The following is an 18,559-nucleotide window of genomic DNA, read 5'->3' as shown; positions in this document are numbered from 1 at the left end:
TGAAGCTTTTTTTTCTGAAAATTTTGATAGTCAAATCATCAATTTGGGTTCGCTAGTTTATTTACTATGGCCCTCTAAAGTTTAGTAAAATCTGCATTAATACTTTTAATTGAAATACTTGGTATAGGTTTAATTTAAAAAAGCTAAATACATTTTTCTTATAACTACCTTTTTTATACACTTAAGTAGTTTAATCGGTAATCTAATGACACTCAAAAAAAAAAAAACTGGTACTATTTAGAACAACTATGTGAACAAAAATTGGAACTTAAAAAAGGCCTGTTATTTTATATATATATAAAGATAATATTATATCAAATATTCTAATACTTTTTTTTTATTGATCGTTATAGCTTTGGTTAGACATTAGCTTTATACATTATTACATTATATTATATACATATATTTTGGTAACAATTTGATTACAATATAATATAGGGGAACTTTGTGACTTTTTTTTTTTTTTTTATTAGAACTTCCAGTATATAACTATTATAGTTCGACAATTATTACAATATATAATACAGATAAGGTTTACAATATATAGTATCTTATTCTAGCATAATTTAGATAATTAGATAATTAGATAATAATATAAAATGAAATGATACAATATATTATGGTGGACGTATAACGGTATATGGAATTACAATTTACCTTTATTTAATAAAGCCGTTAGCAGAGACAGGAGGGGTTTTATGATTGCAGTGAACTCGGTAATAAAGGATGTAAATAAAGTTTCTGTATTAGGAGATAAGTGGGAATGGTTATGATTGGAGGAAGTAGCTTCAGCATATGATGGTTTATCGGTATTGGGATTTGAGGTGGATTTAGGAAAGCTTGTATGAGATTTGGGAGTAGATATAAAATGTTCACGACGAGGTGGTCTGTAATTTAGTTTTTTATAAACGAGACAGCCTTTGTAATTTGCTGGGTGACTACCTTGGTATAAAGCACACCTGGCCGGAGATTCTGGTGACATAGTGCATACGTCAGATCTGTGTTCTTCGCCACATCTGATGCATCGTGGAATGTGGTTGCAATAACTCTGAGTGTGCCCGTAAGACAGACAGCGATGGCATTGCGGTGGGCTTTTACGTGGGTGGGGCTTTTCGACAACAATTTTGGAGTGCAGTAGATACTCGATTTTGTATACATCCATGTTGTTGGTGGCTTTTTTGAGGTCGACGAAAAAGAGAGGTAGAGGTGATTTATCGGAAGAGCGCTTAATGTTATGAATGTGGGTAACCTGGTGTCCCAATTCCGAAAGAGAAGTAATTATATCTGCAGTAGAGGTAGAATGGTGGAGATTGCGGATCACCACCCGTAATGAACGCTTATCATACGGCTGGTATGAATGAAAACTGATGCTGTTCTCAATTAGATATTTAATGAGTAGTCTGTAATGCTCATAGAAATGAGTATGGATGATCAGGTACGAAGGTGTGGTTTTACAGATAAATTCTGTTGTGTTGATAATTTTAATCAAGTTTGAGGTGAAACTGGAAAAATTACTCACGCCTTTGATATAAACTGCAGGTGGTTTTGGTGGGATATTTTGAGTATGAGTTTGAGTCATGTTTGGCTGTGTGTTTTCGTTAGAGTCATTTAGTGTGGTGAGAACTGAGTACCGGTTTGGAGTTATGAATATTTTTGATTTCTTATCCTCTGGCTTGGGGGAAAGCGATGAAGAAGATAAATTTCTTTTGCTTGAAGTTGGATTAGTTTTAGTTGTGACACGATTATTAGACGATTGGGCCGCCATACTACGTAAACGTAACGGCAGAGTATAATAATATAATATTAGCGTATGAAAAACAGATAACGGAGCGAGCGTAATGACCGTGCGTTCATGGTGAACGTTATCGCCGGACTGAACTTTTCAACTTTGTGACTTATAATAGCTATTTTTCTAAATATATTTCTCCATTTTGATGATCCTGAGGATTGAGGAATAACGTGAAGTTTTCTGAAGATAATTTCGTATAGGTTCGTTGGCATAATATTATGTTTTTCTCTTTTTTCTTCGTTTGATCTGCATTTTGTCATCAAGTGTTTTACTGTGAAGTGTGAGGGTAACTTCGCATGAGGTGCATTCCGTTGGTGGTTGGTTTTTCATGAGTTGTCCATGTGTGAGGTGGGTGTGGCCGATTCTAATACTATATTCAATTATTATAAATTATAATATACCTATTTTGTATATAGTATATTGAAATATATTATTATTAATAATTATAACATACTATAAAATATAGTAGTTACAGTGGACGGTCAAATACTACAGTAATTATTAATTAATGGACCATAATAGTTTTCTATCGATTTTTCTCAGCTTTTCGCCAATATATCCAACACTTATTTTTTCACCTCCCTGCAGTACAATACATCAGTACCTAGTACTACCTACAACCTACACAGTTAGATGAATATTTCTGTTATTTTTTATATCCAATTATGTTTAATGAATTAGTACATTTTTATCGCCGATGATACAATAAAACGTAATTAGGTCCAGCTTTTTATATTCATTTGAGAGATTAATTCACGTTATTATAACAATACACGGTTTTAACTTATAGATAATTAATAAATGTCATAATATGACAATAAATAATAATACAGAATACACTGTATACACCCGTATACGGTATTTCATCAAAAACATCACTAACCACTGCTTATAAATTACAATAAAATAGATGGTCTCGGAAGAGACGAAGAGTCATTACTCATTATTAATTGAAGTTTTTTCTTCTTCTTTTAGGCCGAGTTATCTAAAATATAAATTTATTGAAACGGACAAGCCACGTGTACCCAGGCACGTTTTTTATTCTCGTGTGCGCAATAATAAAATAGTAAATACGCAAGCCCAAAACACCAGACCGTCGCGGTCGCACGTCGTTTCATTTTACATGTTACACAACGCGTCACTCTTTATAATGACAATCGACAAATGACAATGATAACTATTTATATATTATAATATTGTAAACAATTTTCAAACATTGCAAACATAAATGCAGGAGTCCCACAGGGTGGCATACTGTCACTAATACTATATAATATTATATTATGCTGCTGATCAACCTACCTCTTTAAACACAACTGTTGAATGTTGTAAAAATTATTGAATACAAAAACTATTCTACAAATAATTGTGTACATTTTAATTTAAGCGTAATTTATGACAATTAAAAACATTTAAGAATAATAAAAACATAAAATCGAATATGCCAAAAAATATTCTTGGAAACTTCTTCGTTTTCAAATTTTAATTTGATAAATACTCATAGCAATTGCTCTAAAGTAGAGTCGTAGAAAGATAATTTAATATGAGAATAAATAACTTATTTTTGTTAGAAAACAAAGCAGATACAAATGAGGAGAGTTTGTCATTAAAGACTGAAGTCAAACGATTTGTAAAAAGCTTTTGATGATGGTGTTTCAAACATTGGTATCAAGAAAACTGAATGCGTGAGCGACAATGCAACATAGCAATAACATCAGCAAATTTTGAAACTGTAGTTAAGAGTTAATAAGTTATAATAAGTTAACAGTTTATAGGTACACCGATACCAAATAAAAGTTACATTGCTACTACACCGTTTCCTAGGTCATGTGAAAAATGAGGACGTTGCACCCACATATGCTGTCTCCGTCTTACAAATGTACAACATAGCAAAAACTGTTTTGGGCGGGAAAGAACCGAGAAGGCAACAGTCATAACTTACTAAGAAACGAAATTTTCACCACATAAGGAGGAAAACTTTGGCTGTGCAATATCGTTTTTATTTTTTTGATACCACATACGAAAAAAGTTCTTATTGTTTCAAAATCCATTATTATTTGTGTTTTTCAAACTTTAATAGTTTAATAACTTTTTTTGAAGTTCCGATATCGAAAAAATAAAAACGATATTGCATAGCCAAAGTTCTCCTTTTTATGTGGTAAAAATGTTGTTTCTTAGTTCGGTTCTTTCCCGCTCAAAACAGCTATGTTGTACATTTGTAAAACGGAGAGAACACATGCGACCATGCGGGTGCGACGTCCTCTTAAGCTGGTTACACACGGAGTGATTCGAACGCGATTCGAATCGCGGCAAATAATCGCCCGAAATGGTACACGTGTATTTTGATGTTGATATTCAAACGGGGAATAACAGACGCGTTCGGATCGCAAATGTACGCGATAAATCGCGCAGGTTTAATTTTAGCGCGTTCGGTCGCGATCAAACTCTAAAATTAAACCGTGTATTTCAAATGTTAATATTCACATGAAACGATTTTAACGCTCCATAGGCGCGTTTTTTCCAATTTTTGTTCATTCAAAAAGTTGACATTGGTATGACCAGAGCTCGTCATTTAATTTGCTGTTCATATTTTAGTATTTATGTATTTCATATTAAACTACAATAATGTTTGATAACTACGAGGCATTTATAATTGATGAGCAGAACGAGGAAAGTATTTGGAATACAGGTAAGTGTATATATCTATATCAATTAAATATCATTAAAACACTCACCAGTGATTAATCATCAATAATATTGTCATATTCCTTGTTTTTTATTTTTCTATCCAAAATATGTTGTATTCTGTGCGTAAATAGTACATAGGAACTTTCCATTCAAGAATCACAGAACAAAACAATTGACAAAATTATACAATGTACCATAATGAACATTTTAAAAATGTTGAACAAACTTATTTGATTTATCGAAATGAAAATTCTAATTAAGAAAAAAATACTGGTCTTTTCTTATTTATGTCTCTTGTATAAAATACATACAATTTTAAAAATGGTTAAAATCTAATTAAAAATATACTTATATAACTTTACTCATAGCAGGGGCGGTGCTACACTGGTACAAGGGTGGGTAAGTCCCCCCAAAATTTGATTTTGCCCCTCCATTAAAGTTTATATCTAATGTTGATATTTAGAAATATGGTACTTGTGCATAAATTTGATTCAACCATCATAATAAAATAAATAATTCTAACATAATACATTTAATTTATTGATTTTTATTTTAATAGGCAATACCAACATGTTAATATGTTGCTATTTAGATACCAAGTCCAAAAAGCCCTCTCTTTTTTTGTTTAATTGCAATAAACATAAAATATATTAATGTGCTTATAACAAATTTATATTATGTCATAAACTCATAAGTCATATAACCGTGTGACAAGTTTACATAAAACATATGTAGTACTTTAGGTTATACCTTTACCTACTTTGGATTCCATAATGTTAAAAACATGTAAATAAATAAAGAAATTGTGAACCATTATTTGCATATAAAATTGTATTAATAACTTCAAAGAGTTTTTAGTCTTGAGTTATAGTACACCTATTAAGTTTGACTGTTATATTCAAGTTCAATATGCTTTTTTTGCACATTTAGAAATAAAAATATTCAATTAAGTTAATACTAATACTGTACACTTTCTAAAATCTCATACATTAAAAAATAAAAAGTTAAGTATTATTAGAAAATTTGAAGTTTTACTGTAGTACTTTTGTGATAATAATATAGTAGGTATATTTTTGATTATTTATTTAGAAATATAGTATATTATACCCAAAACATTTTAAGCAATACTTTCTGAAAATATGATACCTACCAATAAACAAATTAATGGGTGATCCAGTAGCCGTATATAAATGCCCTACCAGAAAAAAATTTTGCCCGGTATCACCCCTCACCCACTCCAATAAAAAATATCTGACACCGCCAATGGTTGGTAGATTGTTTGTTTTGAATCTACCTTACATATCTTGATGCAAGTGATGTATGTACTTATTGTAAGGTTAATACTTTTTACTTTTTGGTCAATATGTATGTTTGAGCCCCCCCCCCCTAAAAAATTTCACTATTTGAGCCACTGTACCAGATTGCTTTTATCAATGCCTCTCCAATCTCATTAATATTAAAAAAAAATAATTGATAAAACTAATCATTTAACATTAAACTAAACAAGTACTATTATTTTGATTTTTGTTAAGTTTGGCGCCAATAAATTAGGTATGAGAAATTAGTGGGGACGCGATTTTTGACGCGAGTTAAACGCTCGTGTGTAAGCATACGCGTACGCGTTTTTATATTTACCGCGATTTGAAAATCACGTACGCGCGCGTTCGAATCGCTCCGTGTGTAACCAGCTTTAGAGTAAGAACACCGTTAAAGGACGCTTTATTGAAGACAACACCGGTTAAGTCAGGTATTGTTTTACCACTTGGGGCAGAAAATAAATATCCGGATAAAGCTAGCTGTAGAGAAAACAGTATTAGAAGATTATCTGGCTGCAGATAGTATAGATGAGAAGGTCAATTTATTCGTGCTTACGAAGCAAAACAAGTATGTCGTCGCTTATTGAATATGTTAACAAAAAAGGCAACATTCGTCTTGAATCTATAAAATTCCTGATCAATGTTGAGGAAACGAATAAGAACAACTCATGTCTTATTAAACACGGGTCGGTAAATTAGTCTAAAAGCTCATATATTCATACATATACTACATATTGTATGTAATGCAGTCACTCGGGATGCAAACATTTTAATCTTATTGTTGAACATAAAATAATTAAATAAACAGTTATATGTTTCGATCAATGTGTGGGGTACTAGCTAGTAGCTTACAGTACCACCACGATCCTGATTACGCACTAATAAATAATGTCAGAGGTATAGAAAGAGACTTGGTCAGAGGAATGTTGAAAAAGACAAAAGTATTAATTACTAACGATGATGAAGAGATAAAATCTGCTTCGCCAATCGCCGAGCAACTGAGCAAGCATATCGGGGCAACAATCAAAACGTTAAGTCGGTCGACGTACTAAGAAGAATTCGACCAGAAGAGCAGTAAGTGCTGATGACTATGACATTTTATCACGTATATGATCATTATAAAACATTGTCAATTATAAGAACTTTATGCTATTTTAATTTGTATTCATTTAATTACAACTAAGGTTATATAATAGGTATATTGTATAATTTAGAACTTGAACAATCTCGCTAGATCTCGCTTATTGTTATATTACTTATTTTTTACAATCGAAAAATAAAAAAAAGTCATTAACTGTTATTAATTATAAGGTAAAAATGCATTAATTATTTATAAATAATATTATATTTAATTATTGTATTAATATTAAAATACATAATATTATTATTGTTTAATTTATATGTCATATAGCGCTATCTAGGGGATATATATATGAGTAGTTATAACTTAGACGAGGAGCATACTCATTATACAAATCGGCCAAGGCTAATATGTCTGATACACGGTCTTATAGATTTGATATGTCATGGAATTCCTTATCAATGGCTAACTATAGCTAACTTCACTCACGTGAAAAGTTACGTACTTTAAATATTATTTTCTTTGTTTTATAAAAAATTGTTTCCATTTCATTTTTATTTTTTAAATAGTTAGTACATCGATTGTTGAAGTCTTTATAGTAATTATGGAAAACGATTGGTACCCAAGCTTTGTTGAGTAAATATTTCATTTGTAAGTATTTCAGTAATTGCATTTAAGTATATTATTGATTAAAATAGTATACAATTTGTTACCAACATTTATATCTTATTAATAAACAATTTCAGAAGTACAGTTGTTACTTGTATTAGTTAAAATGCCAGATTCATGGGGAAGTTTCATGAACAAACCAGCAAGAGGTTGGTTACATCCAGACAATGTCATTACGAGAAGTAGTGTTTGCTACGAAGTTCGAGTAAATTTTAAGAATTATTGATTTTATTTATTTAACATTTTCTTTAACCCCTATGATTGTTTATTAATTGAAAGAAATTAAATATTTTCTTTTTAACTTTTAGTATATTGGCTGCTTGGAAGTACTGACATCTATGAAAAGTTTGGATTTTGATACACGATTTTTAGTAGCCAAGTAAGTTAAAATAATTGATAAGTTCTTAAAGTTTTGAAATAATTTTTACTAATTTTTATTGAAAATATTTTTTTTTAGGGAATGTATAAATAAAGTTTGTGAAGCAGCTGGATTAAAAACTGCTGACAAAAAACGAAAAGTAATTAAAATTATTTTTTATAGTGTATAAAAGTAATAAACAAATTTAAACAATGTTATATTTTGTAGGTGGATAAAAAAATTATAAGACTTATTGGTGATCATTCAATTATGGATCATGCAGGATCAAATGTTACGTTATCCATATCTAGCACATGTTTGACATTAAAACTTAGGGATTCACATGTAGTAATTTCTACACATGATATGCCTAGGATATCTTTTGCATCGGGTGGTGATGCTGTAAGAATAATTTAATTTTAAACGATCTTATATTTATTAAATATTTTTTCTTTTATATGCTTTATTTTAGGACACAATAGACTTTGTTGCATTTGTAGCAAAAGACATAAAAGACTGGCGTGCATGTTATGTGCTGGAATGTGGAGAAGGCGAATTAGCACAAGATGTTATTACAACTATTGGCCAAGCCTTTGATTTACGTTTTAAACAATTTTTAACAAAACCTGCACCAGTTTTAAGCTCAAGCACACGAGATGAGCGAGAATATTATAATGATCTACCAGGAAAGTCTCCTCCAGAAACTGGTCCACCACCTGTTCCACCACTTCCTTCGTACCATGATCATCGTAATAGAGGTTAGTTAAAGACATTTATATTTTTAATTATTTTCTTAAAGTAACTAATAACACTGAATAAATTATAATTTTAGAAAGACTAGTTTCAAATAATTTAATAGATTTGAATTGCGAAGCACCTCCACCACCTGTACCACATCCTGCTCATAACTATGTTAATGATTTTGTAGTTGGAAATAAAAACCACAATTCACAACCTCGTGATGTATTTGACATGCGTATGTTATGTTATCATGATAAACTTTTAAAAACAAATTTGTAAAATAATTAACATACCATTTTTTTTTTTTTTGTTTGTTTGAATAAAATATTTTAGAACCTTTTGTGGATCATGAACCACTGCCGGTAATGGTACCAAAATTACAAGATGAAATTTGGTTTCATGGTAGTATTACAAGACAGCACGCTGAAGCATTACTAAAACATGTAAGTAGTATGTAATATATAATATTATGCTCAAGAATAAATAAAAGGACCAACAACTTTTTATGCATATTTTTTTCTGGAGGAAGAATACGCAAAACAAAATGTGAAAAAAAGCAGTAGACAAATTATAAAGGTTTAGACTAGTGGTTCTCAACCGGTGTGTCGCGGCACAATACTGTGCCGCAAGATTGACTAGGTGTGCCACGAGAAATGTCTGATATTTGGGATTGTGCTGTTGAAAATACCAATTTATAAAACTGCAACAATTAAATGTAAATTAATTTTGCAGATAAGACCGCGATGCATATGTAAGCGCATAGCCATGAGTGATGACTAATTTTCTCGCATTAGGGCCGTCCTTAGGGGGGACGAGTAGGGCTCAAGCCCTGGGCCTCGCGCTTTTTGCTTACATTTGGATGCATCGCGTTTGAAAAAAGTTTTAAAATAATAGTGTGCGGTGAACCAAAAAAGGTCGAAAACCACTGGTTTAGGCGCATAATTTGAAGTTAACATGCATGTGTTATCTCCATCTTACAAATGTACAAAATAGCTAAAAACTGTTTGGCACATAACAATTTTACTTCCTTTGTATTTCCAAAATTCCACAATACATAAGGAATAACTTTGTGATGTAGCGTTTTTATTTTTTGGTTAACATAAATACAATTAAAGTTATCAGTTTGAGAACATTATTAAAAATGATTGTTAAGTGTTATCAAATAATTAAAACTCATGAAATGTCACAGATAAAGTTCTTCCCTATGTGTTGTGAAATTTTGGTAATGCTACTATAAATACAGAGAGTAAAGTTGTTACCCGCAAAACAGTTTTTGGCTCTGTTGTACATTTGTAAGATGGATACAACACATGTTCTCTTAATCTATAACATCTTAATAATTGCTCTCTAAACATTTTCAGTTTATTTTATTTTTTTTTTATTTTTAATTAACAAATAATTAATGTTATTGGATTTATTCCTTTACATTCGTTGGAAGTATACTAAATAACCAATATTAAAAATAAAATTACAAGGATAACTAAATTACTTTTTATATTACAAAACATTTTGAACTAATATACCTTTATACCTATTAGACATTGTATTATAAATAAAATATCAACCCAAAATTAAACACAACATTCACACTAAAACAGGATATCAGCCAACTGTAACTCTTAATAACATCCAGATTCTTATGTCCAATTCAGTTAAGTACTTGAAACTTAACCTAGATAACCACGTCTCTACTAAAAAACTGACTCTTAATGCCCCTTTGCATTCGCTCAGTCTTCTTTTATCCAAAAATTGTAGCTCCAATCTTAAAAATAAAAAAGAACAAATATTCTGAAGCCTATTTAGACTTGTAAACTATAGCTCTGAAACATAGTGGATAAATCTAATAGTAACATAATCCGAGCGTTTCAAAATATAGCACTCCATGTCACACCATACATCTCCTACCAAACACTACTTAATGATTTTAATATGAAAACTACCGATGAGGAAGCATGCCTCTTTTATACACGCTTTCACAAGCGAATCCATAATCATCCCAACCACCTATAAAGGATCCCTCCACCAAAACACTACCGGGAAACTCAACGTAGGTAAAAAAAAAAGGCGGTGTTGCGACTTACTCCAAATATAACCTATATCCCTAATAATCAATTCAAAAATTTAAAAAAATTAATCCAGGATGAAATTCGTTCAAAAAAGTTTTGTTAACCTGTCTGGTGCGCAATTTTGTGTGTGCCCAAAATGTATTCACTATTATGTCTAAATACTATGTCAACGATCCAATTTTATGACTGGGAAAAATTATCATTTGTTCTTATATATTATAATAATAAATTCATAGTGAATATCAAATGTTGTAAAAATATGAATTTCAAACGCTCATGAAAATTTTAATTTGACTTTCTTGTAGACATTTTTTTTTTGATAAAGGTAGACAAACTTATGGATAATCTTGTATTACATTTTCAAATCTTAGATTTAAAAGGCAAAATTTTTATGAATTCTCAACTCAAAATATTTTGCTAATTTTCGTGATTTTTCCGTATTTTGTCAAGATTTGAACTTTAAATGCTTATAAATAAAAACTGTGACTAAGAATTTTTAATTTTTTTCATCTGCCTTTGAAACAATAACCTAGGAGCACTCTATTAAAATTTTAACCTTTTTTAACCAACAAATAAAATTTTATTGATATTTATAGAAAAAAAAACTAAAAAAAATGGAAACTGAAAATGTCCGTAAACAGCTCAATATAAGTCAAAATGTTATGGTGTATAGGAAATGCTAATATAAACATTCAGTCAAAATTGCATGTCCCTACGGTTATTTGTTTTAGAGTTACACCAAAAACCAAAATCGATTTTCTCGAAAACAGATTTTGCGTAAAAATTCTCGTTTTTCCTTAATTTTTCTTTTGTTTTTCACGTCGCTTTTCCTATCAGAAAAGTTACTGTTGAAGAAAATCCAAGTACTTTTACTGTCCTAAAAGGTGATGACAGACAAACTAAATTTAAAAAAAAACACATCATTGTAAAATCAATACATTCATCGAAGCGAAGCGAAGCGCTCAGAATCTAAAATAAAAATGTCTATAGTTACAAAAATGTGTGATTGATTTGTAGATAGATGCATGACAAATATTTTTAGTAAAAACTTATAAAATGTGTTTGTTTACATAGGATGGTGACTTCCTAGTAAGAGAATCACAAGGATCTCCTGGACAATATGTATTAACAGGTCTTCAAGGTGATGTAAAGAAACACTTACTTTTAATTGATCCAGAAGGTGCAGTTAGAACTAAAGACCGTATGTTTGAAAGTGTCAGTCATTTGGTAAACTATCATAGTGAAAACAAATTGCCTATTATGTCAGCTGAAAGTGCACTCATTTTGAGATATCCAGTACCACGAACTAGATTTTGATAGCTTTATTTTACCTAACCCATTCCAACTATAAAACACTTATTTACAAATAATACATTTGGGTGTTTAAGTACTAAATAATATTTATAAATTGAATGATATAAATTATAATGATGTTCCAATAGTATATGTACTATGTATTAATTAATTTGTACACATTAACCAGTGGTGTTTTTCAGTTTTTATTTACCCAAATTCTTCATTATTGAATTTTGTGAATGAGTGAAATTTAGTTTTATAATATTATTATATCACAACAATATTTTAAATCACCTTTAAAAATGTAATTTGTGATGTTCTGTTTTATTGATTTTAAATACAAATACATTTTTAACCATACAAATTGTATAATGATAAATCATATTTATAATTGATATACTTTTTTTTTACTTATTATTAAAAGGCTAAAAAACAACTATAAACTATAAAATAGTGTTAACATTAATTATAAATACACATGTGTATTGATGTGTCAACGGCATTAAACACTCAAATTTTTCTACAAACTGCTGGTATAATGTATTTATTATTTAAACTTGTAATTAGGCCATTACATATGTATTCATTTTTACTCAATTGAATATATTTTTAGGTCTACAAATTTAAAATGTATGTTATTTTTAAAGAGTAATGCCACAGGAGTGTTATTTATACATAAATAGTCCATCATTTAATCAATTAGTCATACATTAGGATGTTATTTTTAAAGATTGTTAGTTTTATCTTTTCTGTAAATATCAATTTATTTTAACACATTTATATGAGTGTAGTTTCATTTGTTTATATTTAATTAAAAACAATTAATTATTTTGTTTTGTTACCAATTAGTTATAATTATATAGATGTAGTTAATTATTTGTCTTGTATTTTAATACCTATTAATAGATAATCAAAATAAAATAAATAACGAGTTTAACATTTTCATTTTTTTAGATGATTCAATTAACAAGAATAAAAATACTTTAATTGATATGAAATAGTACTATAGTTGTAGGTATGAACTATGAAGCAAATATAAAAAAATCAATCAAGAGTCTATGCATAATACCTGTACATTTATACCCTACTTTTTTCTATCTAACGCTCTCGCCAATGTCCGGATTATGGTAGAATGTGCGGAAAAAACTTATTTTGGTCAAGTCAGCGGTTCAAACTTATCCTGAATAGAGTATAGATATAAACTATTTTGATTAAAACAACTACCTTTTATAATGATATTAAAAATTTGTCCAATCACAGTTAAAAGAATAAATGTGAGCTATGTATATTTATATAAACTTATTCACTTTCATTATTAATTTATTATATATTTATCATAACATTTTTGAATCATTACAATTTGTGATTAACGTATAGAAAGTAGTACATTATTATTTATGAATATACAGAATGAATGCATTGAGTAACACAATGCATAATATGTTTGTTGTAAATAATATTATAAATTATACTCAAATTTAATTCTAATTTAAGGTACCAATATTTTGTTTAAAGAGATCAACAATTATTCCTGTTAATAATGTTTCATTTGTTTCTGTTTTTAATTATCCTAGTGTCATAATTTATTTCTATAACACATTTTGTTATAATATATTAAGTTTTATTTTTAAAATAATAATTCTCCTTTAACCTAAACAACAATATAGTATGTTCACGCTACATCATATTTTTAATTATTTTTAAATGTCTTAAAATTGTTTAATGTTGTCCACAAGGTATTTTGATCATGGTATTTTCATAAAATTTTATAAGCATCTTAGTATCTATCAGTGTTGTGGTTTGTGAAATATTTAAATGCATTTTTATTCAGGCAATGAAGTAATGAACACAATAAAAATATAAAAACTAGCATTTTTAAGAATATGCTCAAAAATAATACTAATATTTGATACATAATAATAATATTTATTATATCAAACACTAAAACTTTACAAGCATTCCAATCTATATGCCTACGCTTAATAACCTATGCCCCTTGGTATGTAACAAAAAAACTTCCACTAAGACTGCTGTCATTTGGTGAGGGGCAGGGTGATCATTTGCCCCCTCCCCCTTTTTCATTAGCAGGCCGAGTATGGGCTAGTTTTGGACCTTCATATAATATACAAATAATGAGCAGAAATGCAGATTTATTGTTTGACCATAGAAAGAAAACTAGTAGCATCACAGAATAGTGAAGAGAATAGTCCAAGAGAAGTATTTTAGTTGTGGTTTTGCAGTAATAGTGATCACACCCAGCCTAATTTGAATTGTAACTTGATTTTGTAAAATGTTGTTATTTGAATCATGATTTTTTTGTACTATTTTAATCGCAATTTGAACAAACACTTTATGAGTTATTCTACTTTAAATACTAAGGATAATGTCTATAAAAAGAATAAGTTAGGCAAGAGCATCCATAACGGGGAAATATGCCTACAGGTTTTTCAGTGTTTATTATACATAATATATCATAACTGATACATTGAACAAAGAAAATTGATAGTCATAATGTCCGTTACTAACTTCTTGTTTTATAATCATAGAAATTAATTTTATCCATCGATAATATATTAATATAAGAAAAATATGTTGATGTTGACGTAGTTCAATGATTTTAATAGCAGATATAACATCATATTTTGATTACAATAAAGACATATAAATGTTCAGAAAAATCATCTGATTCACAATTTGCATTAATACCTCATGTAGGTTCTTATTTGATAAACAAATGTTGGTATCCCCACCTATTGCCTTTAACTACACGTAAAAATACAAAAAAAAAAAATTAGAATTTGAATATATGCATAATCGAACGGTACTGACAGACTGATTAAAGTAGAGCCTAAACTATGGTAGCTAGAATTGAGATTGCCATAGTACCTTCATACCACTGTGTAGGGGTGCACTACGATTATCCAAAAACATAGGTACTTAGTGTACTCAAAAACCACCAGACTAATTTTGAAGAAAATTTCAGATATTGTTCTTAGAGATGCAAGGAAAGTTTAAAGAGATATTTGAACCATGTTCTAACCTAACCAAGAGCTATGTCTAAATTGAGGTATACTAAAACTAAGATACAACATCGTATATTATTTGATAATCTTTTCCCGGTCAAAGTTGGATTATACAGCTAGTTTAAACATAAAATGGGGTGACATGCTTAAGAAATCACCCTCTTATATATATATTAATAACATGAAATGAAATATATGTTGCAATCTATGAATTAACATCATTATTACTAAAAGTTAAATACATAAGACGTAAATGTACATCATTACTTTAGATAAATTAAAAATGTGTTATTTCTATTCTTTAAAATATATTCACTCTGAGTGAGTTATAGTTAAAAAAAAATTAACTCATCAAAGGGTTAATAAAACACATTAGTTCAAAAACAATGTTCTAATAATATTAAAAGTTTAATATCTTAAATTATATTATAATATCATAAATGTATAAAATAAATTTGACATGTTAAAAAAATATAAATTACTTAGACTAGTTTAATTACACTACTTTGGAAAATTTAAATATAGTACACAAGTATTTCCAATTTATTTGATGGCAATGTATCATGAAAGAGTTTCTCCTTTAGTAACCTAAAAAATAAAATATTTTTTTAACAACTTCTAATAGATTAGATTATTTAGATTAATAATATAATAAATTCTTACCCGAGCTTCCAAGTATTCAATTCTTCTTTCTAGTGTAGTTAATTTTTCATTTAAAATAGCTAACCTGGACCGACATGACATATCTATAAAAAAAAAATCAATACGTATATATTTTACAACAAGGATTTCTAAGTTAACATGTATAAAATAAATAGAATTTTATGTATGACTAATTTACGGACAAATTACAAATTCAGTACCTAAAGTTATGATATTACTATCAAACTTATCACATAATGATTAGTATTTAATATACTTATTGAATAAAATTGTCATATTTACAAATGAGATATTTAATTTTGAAATTAATTACACATTATTTTTGTCTAGTACTAATTAATTTTTTTATGTTTAGGTCTTTCGCTTTAATCTATCCTTTAGATCAATTTTAGTTGATGGTCCAGGTTTATCTTTTGCTGCTAACTCTTCATCAATTAATAGCTCAAAATTTCCCATTGCCTCTCGAGATGGACATTTATTCCAACGTACATCAGGTATTCCACTGGGTGGTAAAACTACACTTAACATATTGTCAATCAATTTATACTTCAAAATACGATCATTAGCTGTAGTAGATGTTAGTGAAGGAGATGCGTTTACTTCAATTAGCCAGGGTTTTAAATTATCATCAATTATAATATCATATCCATAACATTCAAAACAATGTCTATCATTAGCCATTATGTAACTCACAGATTTTAAAGAATGGACAATCAACCAAACAATATTATCAAAAAGTGCTTCAGTTACTGTTTTTCCTCTTGTGCTTTCTAAAAATAGTCTTAAATTTTGAATGCTTAATTTACCACCATGTATACTGTTGTATTCATCACCTTGTTTTTGTAAGGAGACATTAGTCAAATGGATCAATAAGTTTTCTATATCTCCAACACTAGTGTTATATTTGACTGTACAGAACCGACAAAAGCCTGACTTGAACAAGTATGCTTTTAATGGACGAAAAGATGTGACCAAAACATATAAACGAAGATCAAACTTTTTACCATCAATGAGTAGTGGATTATCAATATATTTAGATATAACATATGATTCCTTTATGGTAGATGTATTGAAATTATTATTTTTGCCTTCTCTAGACCATTTCTTCAATTTTGATAGTTTATTAATGAGGAATATTCCAGTTCCTTGAGATTTTCCAACTGGTTTCATAATCCATGTACTTGGGCCAACCTTGCGGTATTCTTCTACAAACAAATTATAGTCTGCTGGCAACACAAATGTAACTGGAATAAAATCTAAATACAAGTATTTTCCATCTAAACGTTTGGCTAATGGACTTCCCTCTCGTTCGAGTTCACGTCTGTAACGTTTAATATTTTTAACCAACATATCTTTACGACTGAGTTCATAATGATTGGGAAAATGATTGATCATTTGGTTGTCATGCATTCTATAGCCGCTATCAATACTAAATAAACTACGACATGTTTGTATACCAGCCCAATAAAAATTCCAATCATCATCAGGGCCAACGTGTACCCAGCCTCGTTTCTCAAAATTACTTAATACAACTGATCTGTCGACATCCGTACAATATGTTATTTTCATTATAATGATAACAAACTATAATTTTGAAGAAAGGTTTTAGTTAAAAATGAAAATAAGACTACAGGTTAAAGTTAAAAACTTCAATGTATATTGAACAAACAATGTTATAAATAGACGTGTCCATGGTTACAAAAACTATAGGTACTAAAGTATTTTAGAGCTTACTCGAGTTAGGGATATGGAATGAGAAGTGACATTATGTCACGGTTTATCGTATGACTACGATCAGAATAATATTATGTGCTTACCAAACGAATTGAGAAAGTCTGTAATTTTTTTTATGCTGCCCGTGATCACTTCAATGTATTCGCGGTTCGCCCAGTCTTGTTGTATCTGTTTTTGAACGCCTTCTTTAGGTCCTCCCATGGCCACCAGATAATATACTTGTGCGTCAAAATATATTAAATAAACAGTATTCGGTAACTGACAAGTAACAACTGTTTACTGTTTATCAATATTTTTCACTGACTGTTCAACTGTTGAATGCGGATTGAGCAACTGACGCTGATAGCTGATGTACTTTGTAGTTCGTACGACAAATCGACAACATAAATCTATGGTCGACTAACGGATCCGGTAGTAAACTAGTAGTCTGGTGTGGTCCTCACTTCCACAGTAGTCAGTAGGTAGTGCGTGGAGGGCGTACGCTGTAGTGCACTAGTGCCGTACTTGAAAGTTGTACGTAAATACGTAATGTTCAGTCTGTCTTCTGTAGTAGTCGTAACTCGTAATCTATAGATAACGCTGATAAAGGAAACGTTCCTTATCAGCTATATTCGAATGGATCTTAGCAGGAAAAATTTTTAGTAGAATCCACGACGTTATAGTGGTTATGGCCACGATTTAAGATAGTAGCGCCTATTTTTTTACAGTTTGCTTTTTTTTACTACCACCTTCTTGAGCTTTGTAGTACTATGGTCGAATATTTTAAACGCTTGGAACACTATTTGCAAATCAAAAATGTCCATTGATATAATGAATTAATCTGTAGATCAGTTTATCACTAATGGATGTGCGTGCAACACAATTTAAGATAAACGGTGCATCTTAAATCGTGGCGTGCAACCATAGAACAATTATAGTGCAACCACGGATATCTTAGTCCGTGGACATAACACGGACACACGATTTAAATATATACAGGTTGCGTACTCCCAGAATTTGACCGGTGAACTAACTATCTGAAACAGCTGTTCCCAGTACTACTAGCACACCCTGAGGACAAATTTAAAGATTCAATAATACTACATACTATAGGTATTATTGGTATCAAAAGCAGATAACCGTGGTAAGTGATTTA

General features: G+C 29.7%; 3 protein-coding genes across 3 annotated transcripts; 1 reads left to right on the top strand and 2 right to left on the bottom strand.

The window, feature by feature from the left end:
- The first annotated feature begins 7,321 nt into the window (after positions 1-7,321).
- On the top strand, positions 7,322-12,941 carry LOC132942721 (SHC-transforming protein 1). Its single transcript, XM_061011347.1, has 9 exons — positions 7,322-7,525; positions 7,621-7,748; positions 7,852-7,922; positions 8,001-8,061; positions 8,130-8,303; positions 8,374-8,659; positions 8,734-8,877; positions 8,976-9,085; positions 11,783-12,941. The coding sequence occupies exons 2-9, from the start codon at positions 7,650-7,652 to the stop codon at positions 12,023-12,025; spliced, it is 1,188 nt and encodes a 395-aa protein (XP_060867330.1). The 5' UTR covers positions 7,322-7,525; positions 7,621-7,649; the 3' UTR covers positions 12,026-12,941.
- Positions 12,942-14,602: 1,661 nt separating this feature from the next.
- Positions 14,603-18,270, bottom strand: LOC132942722 (probable protein BRICK1). The gene is made up of 3 exons (XM_061011348.1): positions 17,508-18,270; positions 15,691-15,773; positions 14,603-15,615 (listed from the first exon to the last, which is right to left on the bottom strand). Exons 1-3 carry the CDS (start codon positions 17,623-17,625, stop codon positions 15,589-15,591), a joined length of 228 nt encoding a protein of 75 aa, XP_060867331.1. The 5' UTR covers positions 17,626-18,270; the 3' UTR covers positions 14,603-15,588.
- Positions 15,780-17,501, bottom strand: LOC132942720 (polyglutamylase complex subunit TTLL1). The gene has a single exon (XM_061011346.1). The coding sequence runs from the start codon at positions 17,257-17,259 to the stop codon at positions 16,042-16,044; it is 1,218 nt and encodes a 405-aa protein (XP_060867329.1). The 5' UTR covers positions 17,260-17,501; the 3' UTR covers positions 15,780-16,041.
- Positions 18,271-18,559: the final 289 nt, after the last annotated feature.

The sequence above is a fragment of the Metopolophium dirhodum genome, chromosome 4 (genome assembly GCF_019925205.1).
Source record: "Metopolophium dirhodum isolate CAU chromosome 4, ASM1992520v1, whole genome shotgun sequence".
NCBI classification, from domain to species: domain Eukaryota; kingdom Metazoa; phylum Arthropoda; class Insecta; order Hemiptera; family Aphididae; genus Metopolophium; species Metopolophium dirhodum.
This window is presented reverse-complemented; position numbering and strand designations above follow the sequence as displayed.

Bases quoted from the DNA above. Each gene is read 5' to 3' on its own strand.
- LOC132942722 (XM_061011348.1), bottom strand. From the start codon at position 17,625: ATGGGAGGACCTAAAGAAGGCGTTCAAAAACAGATACAACAAGACTGG. The intron at 15,774-17,507 runs GTAAGCACATAA...TTTTTTTTATAG, and splicing joins AGACTTTCTCAATTCGTTTG to ATATGTCATGTCGGTCCAGG. The intron at 15,616-15,690 runs GTAAGAATTTAT...TTTATTTTTTAG, and splicing joins TTGAATACTTGGAAGCTCGG to GTTACTAAAGGAGAAACTCT.
- LOC132942720 (XM_061011346.1), bottom strand. From the start codon at position 17,259: ATGAAAATAACATATTGTACGGATGTCGACAGATCAGTTGTATTAAGT.
- LOC132942721 (XM_061011347.1), top strand. From the start codon at position 7,650: ATGCCAGATTCATGGGGAAGTTTCATGAACAAACCAGCAAGAGGTTGG. The intron at 8,878-8,975 runs GTATGTTATGTT...AAAATATTTTAG, and splicing joins TCGTGATGTATTTGACATGC to AACCTTTTGTGGATCATGAA. The intron at 9,086-11,782 runs GTAAGTAGTATG...TTGTTTACATAG, and splicing joins CTGAAGCATTACTAAAACAT to GATGGTGACTTCCTAGTAAG.